This window comes from Danio aesculapii, chromosome 14 (assembly GCF_903798145.1).
Source record: "Danio aesculapii chromosome 14, fDanAes4.1, whole genome shotgun sequence".
Classification (NCBI taxonomy): Eukaryota; Metazoa; Chordata; class Actinopteri; order Cypriniformes; family Danionidae; genus Danio; species Danio aesculapii.
In genome coordinates, this window is record NC_079448.1 from 37,859,807 (window position 1) to 37,878,852 (window position 19,046).

The 19,046-nt window shown below is 35.8% G+C and overlaps 1 protein-coding gene across 5 annotated transcripts in view; it reads left to right on the top strand.

Annotated features, from left to right (window-relative positions):
• Positions 1–19,046, top strand: part of gria2b (glutamate receptor, ionotropic, AMPA 2b) — a 63,405-nt gene that overhangs the window by 35,283 nt on the left and 9,076 nt on the right. For all 5 annotated transcript variants that reach the window (XM_056471907.1, XM_056471903.1, XM_056471904.1 and 2 more), the window contains exons 4-13: positions 8,511–8,707; positions 10,535–10,588; positions 10,670–10,828; positions 11,743–11,910; positions 13,788–13,892; positions 13,966–14,073; positions 14,166–14,372; positions 14,499–14,866; positions 16,406–16,604; positions 18,376–18,623. In XM_056471907.1, the coding sequence (XP_056327882.1) occupies positions 8,511–8,707; positions 10,535–10,588; positions 10,670–10,828; positions 11,743–11,910; positions 13,788–13,892; positions 13,966–14,073; positions 14,166–14,372; positions 14,499–14,866; positions 16,406–16,604; positions 18,376–18,623 (1,813 nt within the window). The remainder of the gene's footprint in view (positions 1–8,510; positions 8,708–10,534; positions 10,589–10,669; positions 10,829–11,742; positions 11,911–13,787; positions 13,893–13,965; positions 14,074–14,165; positions 14,373–14,498; positions 14,867–16,405; positions 16,605–18,375; positions 18,624–19,046) is intronic.

Here is a 19,046-nt window from a genome sequence, read left to right on the forward strand (position 1 = left end):
TGACCATGTCTACATGCCTAAATGCATTGAGTTGCTGCCATGTGATTGGCTGATTAGAAATTTGCATTAATGAGCAGTTGGACAGGTGTACCTAATTAAGTGGCTAGTAAGTGTATGTAAAAATATATGTAAATAATATGTAAACTATACATACATAATAACATATATTGAGTAAATAATGTTATTGTAATACAGTGTTTTCAGTTGCCAAAAGCTCAAAGTGTATAGTAAAGCAGTTGTGGTAAAACTAACTAGCTAAATGTGTGTACATACATACATACATACACACACTAAGAAATACCTCCTCACACAGCACTGCATTTTGCAATATCCTCGATAACCTTCACAGATAGAGGCATATAAACTTGTTGCTGCATTTAATATATAGTGCATGTTTTAGTAAAGAAATGGCTGATGGCTTAATAAAGAGTTTGTTCAAGCTTGATATTGAGCACTTTAGCAGAAAACAAATTTATAATTTATAACCATAGAAAGGCTTTTATTTTTAAACCACAGAGCGTGGAGGTGAAAGTAACTGCTGGTCCGTGTGGCAGTTGTTTTGCTTATATAAATATTGTGGAGATTTTAGTTTTGCGTTTCATTCAGTGGTGCGGTTGTGAAGATTCAGTGCATTATTGCAGGACAGCAGACCTCTTGGGATACTTACTTTGACTACATCTACATTAATTTTTGTTTTTTAAATTTACCTCAGTCCAAATAAATATCAGTGTCTTGTTTCATCACTGTTACATTTTCTTCTTTTAATTTTAACTGTTACATTTTCAATTCTTATAAATCAAAATGATTATTACATGTTTCCAGTTATTGAATTACAGTACTTATATAGTTGTAATCCTAAGTGAAAATGGCTTTACTAGTGCATCCAGGTCACTCTTAATTACATGCATGGCCTAGACGAAATTGGTCTCATGCTTGCTAGTATAGCATGTTTGTAAGAATATAATGTGCAGATTGTACAAAGTAACATATATGATTAGCAGCACTGCAAAAACAGATTTTTCAAATGTCTCCATTTGGCAGGGCAAAAAGCTCTACTTTTGCAGGACAATGGTGGAGGAGAGGAAACGTCGAGGAAATGTTTCTGGATTTATGTAGACATAGGCTGTATGCAAAATTGCCCCGTATACCCTAAAATAGCGCAAATTTGAAAGAACAACCTTTGTTAGTGGTGCCCCAAACCATAGTAGACGTTATGAAGTGCACTCAGTCAATCCCACTATAACGAGTCTACAACCCATGTACACTCGACAGCTAGAAAATCCCCATAATCCCCACTATGAGAGATTGTGCGCAGCATGAATTTCCAAGCATGTACACAAGACAGCATCTAAAGTGCAATCCTCTCAGTAAGATTCAAAACTAAATACATTTATTTTTCTTTGGCTTAGTCCCTCATTTATCAGGGGTTGCCACAGCGGAATGAACCAGCAACCATGTTTTAATCAGCGGATACCCTTCCAGCCACAAACTAGTACTGGGAAACACCCATACATTCTCACATTTACACACAAACTCATACACTACGGCCAATTTACTTCATCCAATTTTACCGCATGTGCATGTGGACTGTGGGGGAAACCGAAGCACCCAGAGGAAAGCCACGTGAACGGGAAGAACATGCAAACTCCACACAGAAATGCCAACTGACCCAGCCAGGATCGAACCAGCAACCTTTTTACTATGAGGTGACAGTGCTAACCACTGAGTCACCACACTCAAAACTAATTATTTTTAAATTAAAGTAACATTTGTGTACATGACAGAAATCAAAAGTGTTTGTTTCATTAATAATAGACAACTTGCTAAGTGTTAAATAACTATCACAGAGTCTGACCAAGAACACTGTAAAAAATGCTGGGTTTCACAGGATTTCTTTATGTTGCCCCAGCCTGATCTCATGAGAAAACGTAAGTATTTTACGTTTTGTCAGTGTAGTGGCTAATTCGTACAAACTCGTACGAACGATTTTAAAAAGGAGGCGTGGCACCTCACCCCTAAACCCAACCGTCATTGGGGGATGAGCAAATCGTACTAAATTGTGCGAATTAGATCGTACAAATTTGTACGAATTAGCCACTGAATCAAAAAGTTACGAATTGCCGTGAGATTGTATTGGTTGCCCTAACACAAATCGATTAAAAATAACCTAATAGTTTATACAAATTTAAGTGTATTTAACACAAAAGAAATAAGACAAACTCAAGAATTGCGTTGTTTTCTGCTCAATTTAATAAGTAGTTGAAAATCTAATCCGTCTGAGGGATTCATCAAACAACAAAGCATAGACAAAACAGCATCCCGAGATTCCGATGCTCAAATTCACTAACTTGTTTCATTCACCCCTTCAAATGAAATAAATTAGTGCACTAATAGACTAATGTACGGAATAGAGAATGGAGCTATAGGAGGGCGATTTCAGATACAGCAACACACTGAAAAAAAATGATTCATTGGATTTACTCAATTGTTTTAAGGTAAATGGTTGTAAACAATTTATATAGACTGCATTTAAACAAACAAATTAAATTTAGTAATGTTCAACTTAATTTGTCTGTTTAAATTCAACTCCTATAAATTGTTTGCAACCTTAAAACGATTGAGTGAATCTAGTGAATCTAGTTTATCATCTCTTCTGGATGCTGATGAGCAGTGAAGTGACTGGAGCTGAGGGTCATTTCTTCACCCTGCCTGGATCTGGCATTTCGCTGTCCGTGGTCCTGAAGAGACCCAGAGCGACACTGACAAACACATACAGCCTCACACACTCGCTAGTTCCTGTTATCATCAGGGACAGGTGCATCATAAATAACAACTCAGGATTATGATGATCATACTAGAGCACCAGAATGCCTGTTTCAGTTTGTCTGGATCTGGCTTTTCCTTGTAGTTTGAGCTTGATTGCTCCTCATCTCCTACAATAATAGTTGGAGAGTGTCTTCTATAATCAATAAAGGACTGGCACTGCACAAAGACTAATTCTCCCCTACTGCGAGAGTCATCCATAACCTGTGCATAATCAGGATGGTTAATTAAATCAGCCCAACACCTCAAATGATCTACAAAGATCCAGCTGTGTAGTGCGTGCAGAGAGACAATGGGATTATGTAATACAGCTGACATCACAGTTCAATGGGGGCAACCTCATACTGAGAAACAAATAAGATATTGAACAAAACAGAAATTGACTTCACTCGTTACTTGAACAGATAAGTTTTGCTCAAGTTTAAGTAACAGGATTAGGAGCACTAAGTAAAATAATACAAGTAAATACGGCTAGAACCCTGGTCTAGGGTCAAGGACATAACATAAATAAAACACTAGACAAATAAAATAACTTTTAGGAGCCCTTAGAGTCGGGTCAGTTTATTTGTCTTTTTTTTTCTTTTTTTCTTTTTTTTAAACACCCAAAACGTGAAGCATATACCTCGGAGAGGACCCACAAAAAAAAAAAAAAAAAAAAAGTACACTCTACCTTAACACCCACAATCATAAAACTATCTACACCTTACAATAAAAATACAATACTACACCTCACTTCCTACCTATCCAACCCTTACTGTTTCAAACCGTGCATATGCAGTATTTTTACAGTGACAACGCCAAAGCCAAAACAAAACTTACTTGGGAAGGGGGGGGGGTGGCATTGGAGGGATAACAACAAAAAGAAACCAAATTTACACACACAACACAGGAACACTTTCAATCTTAATATGCTTATGTAGAACTGTAGTCCAGTGAGACATGACATTTCGTTCCATTATATATCCACACATGTAGCAAAATAACAACAAAACTCAACTTGATTTGAACTTGACTTGATATTCATCAATGAAACCCATTAAAAACAAAATAAAAAATGGTGATACCTTAAATTGTTCATTTGAATTGTCCTCATACAATTATGAATAGGAAAATAGCAAGCAAATTTTACAGTGGGGAAATAAGCATTGAACACGTCACCATTTTTCTCAGAAAACATAGTTCTAAAGGTGCTGTTGACTTGAAATTTTCTTTGGATGTTGATAGCAACATGGATGTTTTGATATGCAAAAAGAAAACAAATCTACAAATCTAACAAATGAAGTTATGTGTAATAAAATGAAATGACACAGGAAAAAAGTATTGAACACATGAAGAAAGGGAGGTGTAGAAAGGTAGTGAAAGCTCAAACAGCAGCTGAAATCGCTCAGTAGTTATTCAGCAACTCTCTGCCCTTCCTCATTGTAAATTAATATCAGCTGTTCAGTCCAACAACTACATTAGCAGAATTATGAAGATGAAACCAGGGTGGACATTTCAACAAGACAATGATCCAAAACACAGCCTAGGAAACTCTCAAATGCTTTCAGAGAAAGAAAATCAAGCTGTAGAATGGCCCAGCCAATCACCTGACTTGAATCCAATTGAAAATACAAATTAAAGATCAGATTTGTTAAAACCTGAAAAAAAACACCTGAGCAATGCAAGTGACTTTAAGCAGCCATCATTACAAAAGGCTTTTATAAAGTATTAAATACATTTCAGTTGTTCAGTGTGTCATTACATTGTAATTACACATAACTCATTTTTGTGATTTTGTTGGTTTGTTTAATTTTTATGTTTGTATTGTTCGGGTTTTTACCAAAATCTTTTTCAATTCCATGTTAACAGCTCCTTTAGAAATATTATTCCCAGGAAAAAACATGATGTGTTCAATTCTTATTTTCCCCACTGTATGTCATGTAAGAAAATGACATACATGACCTGTAAAACAAGATTCACACTTATTTCTGAGTCAGAAATTGTATTTATTTGCATGTATGCTTCCATTTAAACGGCCAAATTTACATTTAAACCTTCGTTTTCCACCTTTCAGGCATTCCTAGATTTAGAAGTGATTTTTAGAGTGTGCTGGAACGATAATGAACTGAAGTGCCATCCTCTCATTTGCTCCTTAGTCTTTAAGTGACCCGCATCAGGATTTTTGAGATTCAGAAGTGATTTTGGAGTGGGCTGAAGTAACAATGCATTTCAATCCCATCATCTCATTTGTTAGAGCTAATGTGCCTCTCTAACGAGTTTTTAATCACTTATCTCCAAGAATAGCTGTAAGTCTTGATCCTCGTGTCTCTGAGCTGCACATTAAGCTAAGGTTAAACAGGGGAGCCTACTGTGCCTTGTACTCCCTTCGATTTTTACCCACGATTCATTTATTCAATCAAACCACTACAATCAAAATGCTTATCTAACACACAAACCTTCACTCTCAATGACAATCTGAGTTTATAAATCCTTCTTATAAATCATTACTGATAAGAATTATAAATTGTTTACCTCCCATGTGATGGATGGAAATAACAGATCAGTTTTGAAACCTTATCTGTATCAAGTCCGTCATGGAGTATTTTTAAACAAGACTTAAGATGCTATTTTAAATGAAATTATTTCGTTTGTTTGGTGTATTAGAATAGGTTGAATGTTTTAAAAAATTTTTTTTTTCACATTGTAGCTGCAGTGCTCTGATTGGTCAACTGACCCACTCAATGTGTTGTGATTGGTCAGACACCTCAATCTGTGTGTCTGAAAGCCAAAACTTGCTGGTTTGGAAAAGGCATAACATTTCAAATAAAAAATGCAAGTGCAAACATAAATTAAATAATTTAAAGTACATAATGCCACTGGTTTTTACGTCATCTTATAACGAGCCAGATTGTGACAAGGAAGAAGCAGATTAACTGGATGAAAGTTTTTATCAAACAAAACCTTTTACATTGGGAAGTTTTATTATGTAAAATTCTCAAAACACAAAGAATCTCCACTACATCATTATAGTGTCACATGCTGTTTTTTTTTTTTTTTGGACAGCATCATGCTAATGTTTCAAATGGTGACAGATGTTTGTGTAAGCAGCAGAATATACACAGTAGGAGCTATGTAAGATTGCAGAACTTACATATGCATAGACAAACACATTCCATCTTAAAAGAAAATATTAAAGGTGCAGTAGGAGATCTCTTAAAATGCTAATGGGTTAGCATAATATCTTTGATAAACAGTGGATGCGTCCGAAACCTCATACTTCCATACTATACAGTATGCTAAAATCAGTATGCGAGCCGAGTAGTATGTCCGAATTCATAGAATTCGAAAATTAGTCTGCGAGAAGTACCCGGATGACTTACTACTTCCGGCGATATTCTGGAGTGCGCATCCCATGCATGCTGCGCTATGAATGGGAGTAAAGCGACGCAACTGATGCTGGTAGGTCACATGACCATGACAAAATGGCGGATGTAGTACGTCGGAATTCCATTCATACTTTTCACATTCCTACTGTATAGAACGTACTTTTCAAACGGCCGAGTTGTACGTTTAAATTCAAATGCAGTACCTACTGAGTAGTAGGCGGTTTTGGACACAGCAAGTCCCTCCCCTGCTGTCCAAAGCCACGCCTCCTGAAACACAAACACGCGCACCTTAAAGATGACAGCAGACAAACCACTAGTTCATGTCATTCGCCAGTTAGAAAACTTTACAGTATCTTATAATACTACAGTTCCGAACGAAAAACTGTATTATATCTAGCACATTTTCAGTTGTGTAGCAAGCAAAACTTGTCATAATTGTCTCTCTCTCATGCGCATTATCCTAAAGCGATTACTGTATGCTTAGTGGTTGGCCAGCGGCATGCAGGAATTACACTTATCACTAAGCCATACTTACAGGCTATTTCAGACCAAATATTCAAAGTAGCAGTAAACAATATAGGAAGCGTGTCACAGGTTGTCATTGTTGAAAAATGTGTCATTGTTTCATCAATGTGAATATAAAACTAACTTCACCTCAGTAAAGCAGGCTAGGCGGAATAGCGATATTTACTTATTCTTTGTTGTTAAACTAATTAAAGTATACATTAATGATGCTGTAAAAGGTCACTTATGAAATTGAAAATAGTCACATCAATCTTTCGGCGGAAGATTTTAGTGGCTGAACAACACTTCCGTGCATATAACCCTTTTGTAACAACACAATCTACATAAGCTTTGTGTGACTAAAATAGTTTTAAAACAAAACATTACCTGTCTAAAAGAAATACTTCAGCCATGGTGTCATCCTTTCTCCAGTGTGCAAAAGTTACTCCAATATTGATTCAGGATTTTAAAAAGTTTTGATTAAGCTTTTGTTTTTAATCACTTTGATTGTCTCGTCTGCACATGAATGCACACGTGTACGCGCAAATGGCGAACCTGCGTGAACCAGTGTTAGGTGTGAAAAAAAATGGAAAAACGAATACATACAATCAAAATTGAATTAACCCTTGTGCACTGCTCAAATTTATTAGCCTTATGTTATGTTAGGGATGAAAACATCCACTCAATTTAACTGCTGTAAAAATGCATCAGATTCTTTTTTTTTTTTGTATAAATCTATTAAAATCAACCTCAGTCCTGATCAAAATGATGCACAAAATGACGTATTTTCAATATAAAAAGTCATAGTGGACTGGATTTTTTTTACCTTTTATCACAGGACATGTGAAAGATTAGTAACAACATTGACTTTTATGCATTGTATGCATTTGGAATTTGTGTGTATGTGTGTCTGTGAGTGTGTGAGAGTGACGATTGTCACCTTAATGTGTCTGAGAATATCAAAATATGAATCTCAGCTCTCAGGACTACATAGAGTAAAGAGTTGCCTTTTGATGTTGAGAAGTACAGACTTAAAAAAACAAGGCCAGAGTGTATTGTTGAGGGTTTTTTCTTTAATGTCAAAGCATTTTCCCAAAATATGTGTCAATATAAGTTGTCACCAAAAATCATTTCACTAGCTAAAACACAGAAAAAGGTATAGCCAAATTAAGACTCAAAATCACCCCATAGTGGGTGAAAACATCCCCAACAGTACATAGGGGTTATACATCATTTATATTTCTTGAACTGGTTCAATTTCCCATAAGATAAAGCAAATATACAGTATTGCTTCAAAGGAAGAAAAAAAAAATATTTTTTTTTATGTTAAAATGTACCCAAAAAAATAAATCTGCTGTTAAAATGAGTCCAAAATGTAGTTGTTTTTTTTTTTAGAAAAAACATTAAGTGAAGTTTTTAAACTAATTTCGAGAGGAGCACGTGATATGATTGACTGCAGCTGGCCACTCATCTACATTCACTAGTTAGCCAATCAGATTAACCCCAACTCACTATAAGTAGCCTAGCTAGAACTACTCTCTTATCTTCGTTTTCCGAAGAAACCCCCCATCCACCCCTTCTCCTCCTTTTTTTTTTTCTTTTACCACGGGGAGCTCTCGAGAACCACCTGATCTCGTACTCCCCTCATATGCTCTATGGACCAGGCGGGAGCCCTGGGCTCACCTATCTCCGAGCTCAGGGTTCTCTCCCGGGACAGCATGCCAAATTTGCTAACAGTTGTCAAACAATATCTAAGTGTGAACTCTTGAAAGAAGAAATCTATTTATAGCCTCATTTGTTCCTCTTCCTCATAAACAGGACTTACCACACTCCAAGTTGTGCTGGACACAGCAGCAGAGAAGAAATGGCAGGTGACCGCCATCAACGTGGGCAACATGAAGGATGAGAGAAAGGATGAAGCGTATCGCTCACTCTTTCAGGACCTGGAAAACAAGAAAGAGCGGAGGGTCATCCTAGACTGTGAGCAGGACAAAGTTAAAGACATCATGGAACAGGTATAGACATCAATACATATGCAAACATTAATAATATAAACAATTAGATTGCAAGACTTCATAATCTACAGTGGATTTGAATACTTTAACACGAAGTATATCAGCCATTATATGTGCTGTTTTTGCAACATATAATCAGTATACAGTAATCATATTTAATTATACCAGAAGAGACATTTCATGCATATAAACAAAAGTCAATGTCATGCAAAAGATGTCTGCTTAAAAATGCTTTGTATTTGTATTTTATAGCAAATAAATCTGAATAAAAGTATTCCATGTGGGTTTCCAAAATACTTTAGTGAGCACAAGTATTATTATAATAAAAATCTTTTTAGCATATTAAAGATTAGCATATTATAATGATTTCCAAGTGATTGTGTGATTTCAGAGGGATCAAGTAATACTGCTGAAAATCTTTGTTGTAAAAGGAATAAATGACTTTGTTTAAACATCTACTGTATATTATATTAGAAAATATTTGTTTTAAATTAAAATAAAATGGTGAAAATGATTATGAATATATATATATTTTTTATTTGCAGTATGTGATCAGGTAAATACAGGCATGGTAGGCATAAAATGACAAAAAATAATTAAATAAATTAATAAACATTTCAAGCCCAAACAGTTTCAGAGAATGTGATTATATAAAATCACATATATGCATAATAATTACAAAAATAATTCAGTACAGTAACAAAAAACCTTTTAGGAGCACCTTAACTACGAATCATCAATGAGTCTGCACAAATAGCCGCCATTAGCAGGCAGAAAAGTCCTCATGAGAAGAGTTTTTCATTCACACTTGCTGAACCCTCAGGGAAGAGCTATTGATTTGTATTTAAGACCTGCAGAAGTGTGTTTAACCAACCGCCACAATCAATAGAGCTGATCTGGACTCTATACTAGCATTATGCACACACATACACACACACACACACACACACACACACACACACACACATACGTACACACATACATAATAATGATCTTAAACAAACACAAACCTCTCAAACTGCTTTAATCTCTTTTAGTTATTCTTTGTCATTTTCACAAATATATTTATTATGGATTACTGTATGAACGTTTTCTCTGTGTAAATAAAACATAATTAACAGCACTAGCAAGAAAAGTCCAAAAAGTGAAAAAAAATGGGATTTCTTGCAACTCCAAGTTTGCGTCTTGCAGTTCTGACTTTTGTTGGTTACATTTGACAAGAATTTTCCTCAAATTTGAATACTCAAATTTAGACTTTGGCTTAAGGCTGTGCAATTAATCGATATCGAAACACAATCGCAATTTAAAACGTTGCAATCACAAGAGGCTGCAATATTAATATATATTATTTAAAGCGCAGACGAGTGCGATGATGTTGTCTGCTGCTTCAAAAGCATTAATATACAAATTAATATCAAAGAAAAACAGCACGACAGTAATATGGGTATATTTTGGTTTTAAAGTCACAGACATTAAAGCTTAACTAAAAAATTAAATCGCGAATCAAATCGAAATCGCATTATCTGTCAAAAAATAAATAAATAAATGGAAAAAAAAAAAAAATCAAAAACCAGATATTTTCCCCAAATTTCACAGCCTTAATTTGAGTGTTTATTTGCAACTATGAGATATAACAATACAATTCCAAGAAGAAAAGTACCAATTGTGAGACACTCACAATTGCATGAAAAACAAACTGTATTCTGAGGTAATTCAAAATTCAAATTCAACCAAAAATAACCTTTAAATATTAGCTTTTAGTATTTCTATTGTGTTTTTTAATTTTTTTATTCGTTGAATAAATGAGCTCTGTTATTCTCTTCTCAGGTCATTACTATTGGCAGGCATGTGAAGGGATATCACTACATCATAGCAAACCTGGTAAACTCAAATGCAACACCAAAGTAAAACATCACATTTTTTAAAAAGTAGCAATCAAATAAAGCCATTTCATGTTTTCAGGGGTTTGTGGATGGAGATCTTTCAAAAATCCAGTATGGTGGAGCAAATGTGTCAGGCTTTCAGATTGTGGATTTTGATGACCCTCTGGTGTCCAAATTTGACCAGCGCTGGGAAGCTTTGGAGGAAAAAGAATATCCTGGAGCAGACAGTAAGATACGGGTGAGACCTGTAGATGTGTGTCTGTGTGTATATGTGTGTGTGTGTGTGTGTGTGTGTCTGCCCATTTGAGACATCTTTACTAAATATGATTAAAAGAGATGTTCATGTAATTGCTACATGAACGTAAAACCTCTTCATTTAAATGCCCGTATAGTTCAGGCCATTTGCAGGAAAAGCTTGTTAGTCATTTTCTACTCCAGATTAAATGTGGTCTCATCTGTCTTCCCAGCAATTTACAAAGACTAAGCAGGTGCTTCATTTCTGCGGCCTGAAATCAAGTGTTTAATTTTTTAATTGCCTATAAGTCTTGAATAAGTGACATTTAAAACTGAGAATTCCATTTAAATTCTTTCCTAAATTTGAGTTGAACTTACATTGAGGTAGCAAATAGGAAAGAGAATTTAAATTATGTTAGTAAAATTGAAATGTATTGAATCTGCTGTTAATCTTACTAGACGGCTCCAACTAGGGCTGCATTAAAGTATTTATACAATGAAGACTATACAGTGTTTTTGTATTATTTGGTTTCTGAATATGAATACTGTTAGACTCCCCAGAAAATGTAAAACAGGACTAATAAAGCCTTGTGGTGAAATTGTATTTATATATCGCAAAAAATAAATAAATTATATATATATATATATATATATATATATATATATATATATATATAGCAATATAATTTTTTTCCAATATCGTGCAGCCTTAGCTTCAATGAATACATTTTTTTTTAAATACAAGCATATGGCTTCCCCATATGTTCATTTTATATATGCATTATATGTTAAAATTCATTTTTTCACAATAATTCTAGATCACATATTACATCTAGAACTGCAATATTACCTACAAGAATACAATACTGAAATATAAGCCACCCCTCTCTCTCTTTCTCTATCTCTCTATGTATCCAGTACACTTCAGCACTGACGTATGACGCGGTTCAGGTGATGACTGAGGCTTTCCGTTACCTGCACAAACAGAGAATTGACATCTCTCGTAGAGCTAACAACGGAGACTGCCTGGCCAATCCTGCTGTACCATGGGCGCAAGGGGTGGAGATAGAACGTGCCCTAAAACAGGTGAAGAGTCATCCACTAATAGTGCCAACCTACTCCATTTATATATTTAGAACAAAAATCATATAAGAATCCCAGTGCTGCCACAAAATACTAATTAACTGTCATCTTAAGTTTAAAGCAGTAGGTTTCACCCATTTAACATTTTATTATTATTTTACACTCATCGGTCACTTTATTAGGTACGCCTTACTAGTACCGGGTTGGACCCCCTTTTGCCTTCAGAACTGCCTTAATCCTTTGTGGCATAGATTCAAGAAGGTACTAGAAATATTCCTCAGAGATTTTGGTCTATATTGACATGAAAGCATCACGCAGTTGCTGTAGATTTGTCGGCTGCACATCCATGAACTCATTGTCATGTTCAAGAAACTATTCTGAGATGATTCATGCTTTATGACATGGTGCATTATCCTGCTGGAAGTAGCCATCAGAAGATGGACCCTGTGGTCATAAAGGGATGGACATGGTCAACAACAATACTCAGGTAGGCTGTGCTCAATTGGTACTAATTGGCCCAAAGTGTGCCAAGAAAATATCCCCCTCACCATTACACCACCAGCAGCAGCCTGAATCATTTATACAAGGCAGGATGAATCCATGCTTTAATGTCGTTGACACCAAATTCTGACCCTACCATCCAAATGTTGCAGCAGAAATCGAGACTCATCAGACCAGGCAACGTTTTTCCAGTCTTTAACCATCTATTTTTGGTGAGCCTGTACAAACTGTAGCCTCAGTTTCCTGTTCTTAGCTGACTGAAGTGGCACCCGGTGTGGTCTGCTGCTGCTGTAGCCCATCTGCCTCAAAGTTGGACGTGTTGTGCATTCAGAGATGCTCTTCTGCATACCTCGGTTGTAACGAGTGGTTATTTGAGTTACTGTTGCTTTTCTATCAGCTAGAACCAGTCTGGCCATTCTCCTCTGACTTCAGGCATCAATAAGGCATTTGCACTCACAGAACTGGCGCTCACTGGATATTTTCTTTTTATTGAACCATTCTCTGTAAACCCTAGAGACAGTTGTGCGTGAAAATCCAAGTACATCAGCAGTTTCTAAAATACTCAGATCAGCCCATCTGGCACCAACAACCATGCCAAGTCTTCCCCATTCTGGTGCTCGGTTTGAACTGCAGCAGATCATCTTGACCATGCTTACATGGCTAAATGCATTGAGTTGCTCTCATGTTACTGGCTGATTAGAAATTTGAGTTCACGAGCAATTGGACAGGTGTACCTAATATAGTGGCCGGTAATGTGTATGTGTATATATTTGAAAATTTACAAGTCAGAATAAGTATGTCGTTTTATTTATACTGTACATATACTGTACATGCTGTGCTAAATGATGATTTAATATTTTGTTTACCTGTTTAGAATAAGTTATTTGAAATGTTCAATTACACACCCAATTTGCTTCTAACATGCTTTCTATATATAGAAAATACTTTTTTAAAAATGTACATCTTATCTTTGACCATCATTATCAGAAGAATACATTCAAAGAATATTAACCTATAAATGTGTATTTAAAATAAAAAGGTACCACTTTATTTTGATGGTCCATTTGAGTATTAGTAGACTATCTGCTTAATATCTGTTGATACTGCTCCTTCCACAGACATTTAACTGACTATAAGAAACTTTGCAAGTACATGTCAACCTACACTAACATCCAACCCCAATCTAGTCTACTTATAATCTAATGAGAATTAGTTGACATGCAGATGGACCATCAAAATAAAGTGTGACCAAATAAAACCTTGAAGCTTTGTTTAAGATTTTGAAGCAAGTCATTTTTGAAGCCTGCTTCATGTATTTCACCTTTCTCAGAATAACCAAAAAAATGATTTTCCTCTTCTGTCATATCCATTTCATGCAGGTGAGAGTTGATGGTCTCACTGGTAACATTCAGTTTGACCAGTATGGAAAGAGAGTGAATTACACCGTCAATGTCATGGAATTGAAAAGCAATGGAGCGGTTAAGGTAATACTTTGTCCTAATAATGCACATGCAAAGCATCATTTTATCAATTTAATCATAATTATGACTATTTCAGATTGGCTATTGGAACGAAGTTGATAAAATGGTCGTCACAAAATCGGATCTCTTCCCAAATGACACAATGGGGCTTGAAAACAAGACTGTGATCGTCACCACCATTCTAGTAAGTTTTACTTGTGAATGTCCAAGATATTATGAAGTATTCTTTTGTAAAGCACTGCTCTCTGACAAGGTGTTCCCTGCTGTCTTTTTCAGGAAGCCCCATATGTAATGCTAAAAAAGAATGCTGACCTTTTTATGGATAATGAAAGATATGAGGGGTACTGTGTGGACCTGGCAGCTGAAATAGCAAAGCACTGTGGATTTAAATATCAGCTGAAAATAGTAGGCGATGGCAAATATGGGGCTAGAGATGCAGAGACGAAAATCTGGAATGGAATGGTTGGAGAATTGGTTTATGGGGTAAGAAAGATAGTTTTGGATGTGATTGAAAATGAGCGGAAAAATGGCTTTAAGCATTAAGCTCAACAATATTTCAGTAAAAAATATAGATTAAGAATTTAAACAAAATTGAATCTCTCATTTCAGAAAGCTGACATTGCAGTGGCTCCGTTGACTATCACTTTAGTCCGAGAAGAAGTTATCGACTTCTCAAAGCCGTTCATGAGTTTGGGCATCTCCATCATGATCAAAAAGCCTCAGAAGTCCAAGCCTGGTGTCTTCTCGTTCCTGGATCCACTGGCTTATGAGATCTGGATGTGTATTGTGTTTGCTTACATCGGTGTGAGCGTGGTGCTTTTCCTGGTCAGTCGTTTCAGTCCATATGAGTGGCACACAGAGGAATATGAAGACGGCCAGATCCAGACCAACGAGTCGACCAATGAGTTTGGGATCTTCAACAGTCTTTGGTTCTCTCTTGGAGCTTTTATGAGACAAGGATGTGATATTTCGCCCAGGTTTGTTCGTGATCTTGATTTCTTCAAGAAATGTTGAATTTGTAAAAGTTTTGGATGATTTAGTATGTAAAACAAAGTTTAGATTTGCAGTCATTTTAACTTTAGATTGCTTAGGATAATCTTAGATAACAACACAGTTTTATCTTTGGATTTAAAAAGTGTAGAGATACACAGTTGTGTATCAATTTTCCCCATTCATAAGGATCTGTGAAAATGACTAAACTCACTCTAATATGCACACCAGGCCAGTAGATTGTGTAAAACATACTGCACCTGTTCATTTACAGTCCTGCAGTCCACCAGTGCTCTTTAAGTAATTAGTCTTGCAAACGCCTTTCAAGAGTTCACACTTAGCTGATGATTGATTATAAAAGCTTGTTTGGCATGCTGTCCCGGGAGAGAACCCTGAGCTCATAAGATCCTCGAGCCTGGGGCTCCCTGCCGTTTGCAAGGTGAGAAGAGGGTTTGAGCTCAGGTACATCTCGAGAACTCCCCTGCTGTAGTAGCTAATGAACAGATTGTGATTGCTCTTAAGAGATAACTGGTGGTGTATGAGGAGCCCCCCCACCCCAATGTGTAAAGCGCTTTGAATGTCTGGAAAAGTGCTATATAAATGTAAGGAATTATTAGTATTATTAACTACTTACTAGTTGCATGTCTATGGTGCCGATTTGGATTAGTCAATTGACTTAAGTTTGTTTTTGGATGCTGGGAGGAAAATGGAAAACCCAGGAGAAACCTACATGAGCACGGGAAGAAATGTGTAAATGTCGGCTGGAAAATGTCGGCTGGCTTGGTAAGGACTAGAACCAGTGACGTTCTTGCTATGAGGCAACAGTGCTAACCACTGGGCCACCATGCCACCCAACTAGGAAAGGAGGAGGAGTAGGGGTGGAAGGGGGAATTCTTCACAACGAAGATGGCTGTTATATGGAACTTAGGATATTTATAGTGGCTTAGGAATCGTCTGATTGGTGAATAATAAATTGGATAATGCGGGATCAGCCGCAAGCAATCATAAGCACGTGATCCTCTCAAAATTAGTTTATAAATAAACTTCACTTATACAGAAGTTGTACTATAATACACATATGCATTACATCAGTTTTCACATATTTGATATTTTGTAGTTAACATGATGACATTTTATTGATTTAATGTTGAAATTAATAAATATACCACAGTAAAATATACACATATTAAATATTTACTATCCATCACAGTCTCAATATAAATGTCATAGATTCAGCTATTCTCTCAATACTAGCTATTCTCACAAATACCTTAAAATCAATAAAGAGGCATCTGTTCAGACTTAGAGTTGACTGATCTTTTCAAAAACTATACAAGACATCAGTCTCATTGGATTGTATTTGCATGATATATATAGTGAAACATGTATAGTTTAAAAAAAGGAGGCAGTTGATTTCTCCATTACACACTTTGTTTTCCACGCAGCCTGTTAGCTGAAGATGACATTGCTAACTGTGATAATCATGCTTTCATCCTAATAAACCCCACTGGACATTTTTCCACTAGGTCTCTTTCTGGCCGCATAGTTGGAGGAGTCTGGTGGTTTTTCACCCTGATCATCATTTCTTCCTACACGGCTAACTTGGCTGCCTTCCTAACAGTGGAGAGGATGGTGTCTCCAATCGAGAGTGCAGAGGACTTGGCAAAGCAAACAGAGATTGCTTATGGAACATTAGATTCTGGTTCAACAAAAGAGTTTTTCAGAGTAAGACATTCATTTATATCTATCCCTCTAATCTATAAGCCTACATTTTCTTTACTTATGGATTCCCAGTTTGTTTTAAAATATGATTAATGAAAGAACTGATTAAATGGCAAGTAATATGCTGAACTAAATGTTAAATTTCAATGCTATGTGGGTAATGTTTCCACCTGGTATTAATATGCGCTTTCAGTGATCTAATCACAAGTGGTCTTGAGACACAACACCATTTCCACCTGACATTATGAAGCTTTTGAATGCATCTCTTGTGACTACTTTTGGTCAGATTTTAAAATCCTTTCCTCTTATTTTATCACATAAGTGTGGCATTGAGTGTCACACAAGTACTGTTGAATGAATGAACGAATGTTACGCTGGTTATAAGTGAGCAAGTAAACAAGTTGTTGATGGCAACTATGACTTTTCATTAGAATCTATGTGTATTGGTACAGTGTAACGAAGTATAAACAACTTGTTTTGCTGGGCTTTCTCGAAACACACCCCATAACAATCAATGTTTTTGGTCAATAGGCAGAGTTTGAGCACGTTTACAATTACTGTAAAAGCATTTACAAGTATCTCTGGAGGTGGTTGATAGTGGACAATAGGTATGGGTATCCTTTATGATCCTTTAGGATTTAACAGTATTACTTTTATCAATACCACTTATTAGATCAGTATTTTAACGGTTCTTTTATCGGTACTTTCGGTAGTGTTTTGTTTTTATGAAAAAAACAAAAACTAATTGAGCAGAATTAACAACACTTCATTTTAGTATTACATTTTTAATTTAAAATAAAACGAAACCAATATTTATACAACAAATACCCATAGAATAACCATTCTTCTAGAGAAAAGTCAGGATCTTTCTTGGTTTATTGTGCTCCTTGCAGTTGAAAATACCCTCTTTAAGTAGCAAAATGCAGTTAAATGAGATAATGTTTATGATTTTTCATTACCACATTTACATAAATGAGTTAACTGTGTTTTTAATACCGTTTTGGAGCATCTCGCAATGTAAAAATAAGCTGCTTTTTTATCATTTCTCAATAAGCATAGTTTATTCATGCGCTATATTTGTAAATACAGCTAATATAAAAGCACTTTTAATGTTAAAGATTTATTTAGGCTACTGCAGAAAAATATACTGTTTTCATTGTAACCGAATGTGTGTGTTTACTTAACTATTTATATTATACTAATTTAGGTGATTGACTGCTGGCATAACGATGTGGGTGATGTAACTTTACTGTTAGTAGGTAGGAAGTCAAAAACTTTTCATTACTTTTCATTGCAGTTAATGCACTTTTAAAAGGTACCAGAGCCAGATTGCTTGTGTTTCCGCTTATACAAGAAAACAACTTGTTGCATTTGTTGCAACGGACATCGGTTGAGTGTGCGCGCAAAGCCGAGAACTGTGTGAGATTGCCAGCTGTGCAGACAAATATCAAATATTGCAAATTAGAAAAGGTTAAATTATGCTAATGTAAGTAATGTTTATTCAGCAATAATTGGCCAGTACCGATAGCAGAACCGTTAAGTCAGAGCTTATCGATACTTCAGTTTTTTTAATGTAGCACCAATACCGATAGAGTTTTGGTACTCATCCCTAGTGGAGAAGCTCCAAAATTGTAAACATTTTGCATGACCCACATGTGATTAGATTGATGAAAACACATCCTAATATTCATGTATGACCAAATGTAATTACAGTAAATTGAAAATACCTATTTTCCATTGTTTTTTTAATTCCTGTGTCTTCTTTCTTGCACAGCGTTCCAAAATTGCACTTTTCGACAAGATGTGGACTTACATGAAGGGTGCGGAGCCCTCTGTATTTGTTAAGACGACAGCAGAAGGTGTCATGCGAGTGAGGAAGTCCAAGGGGAAGTATGCATACCTACTGGAGTCCACCATGAACGAGTATATCGAGCAGCGCAAACCCTGCGACACTATGAAGGTCGGAGGGAACCTGGACTCCAAAGGCTACGGCATCGCCACCCCCAAAGGATCCTCATTAAGGTGGGTGGAATAGTATAACAATGTGTCCAATGTTGTTATAGTATCCCACCTACCCTGATGTAGCTGTGCTCATGTGTCCTGGTTTGTATAAAAGAGATAAAATTAAATTGATAAAAGATAAATGAAGATTTTTTTTAAAAGAATAATATAGTTATCATGCAAATTTTTACTGATAAAAAAAAGAAAACCTCATTTTATTTTAGAGGATTTGAATCTCTCAATATTTCATACATAATAAATATTTGAATACCTCATTATTTTGAACTTTATAAGCTACAGATAATAAGAATACATTTGTTCATGCTTTGAGTAATTTTAACATATGCTAATCTATAGATCTTTCAGATTGTCTTTTTCAACAGTTGTGTCTTGTTCTTTGTCTTTTGAATGTTTCAAAGTTTTGCCTAATATCCTCTCCTATCA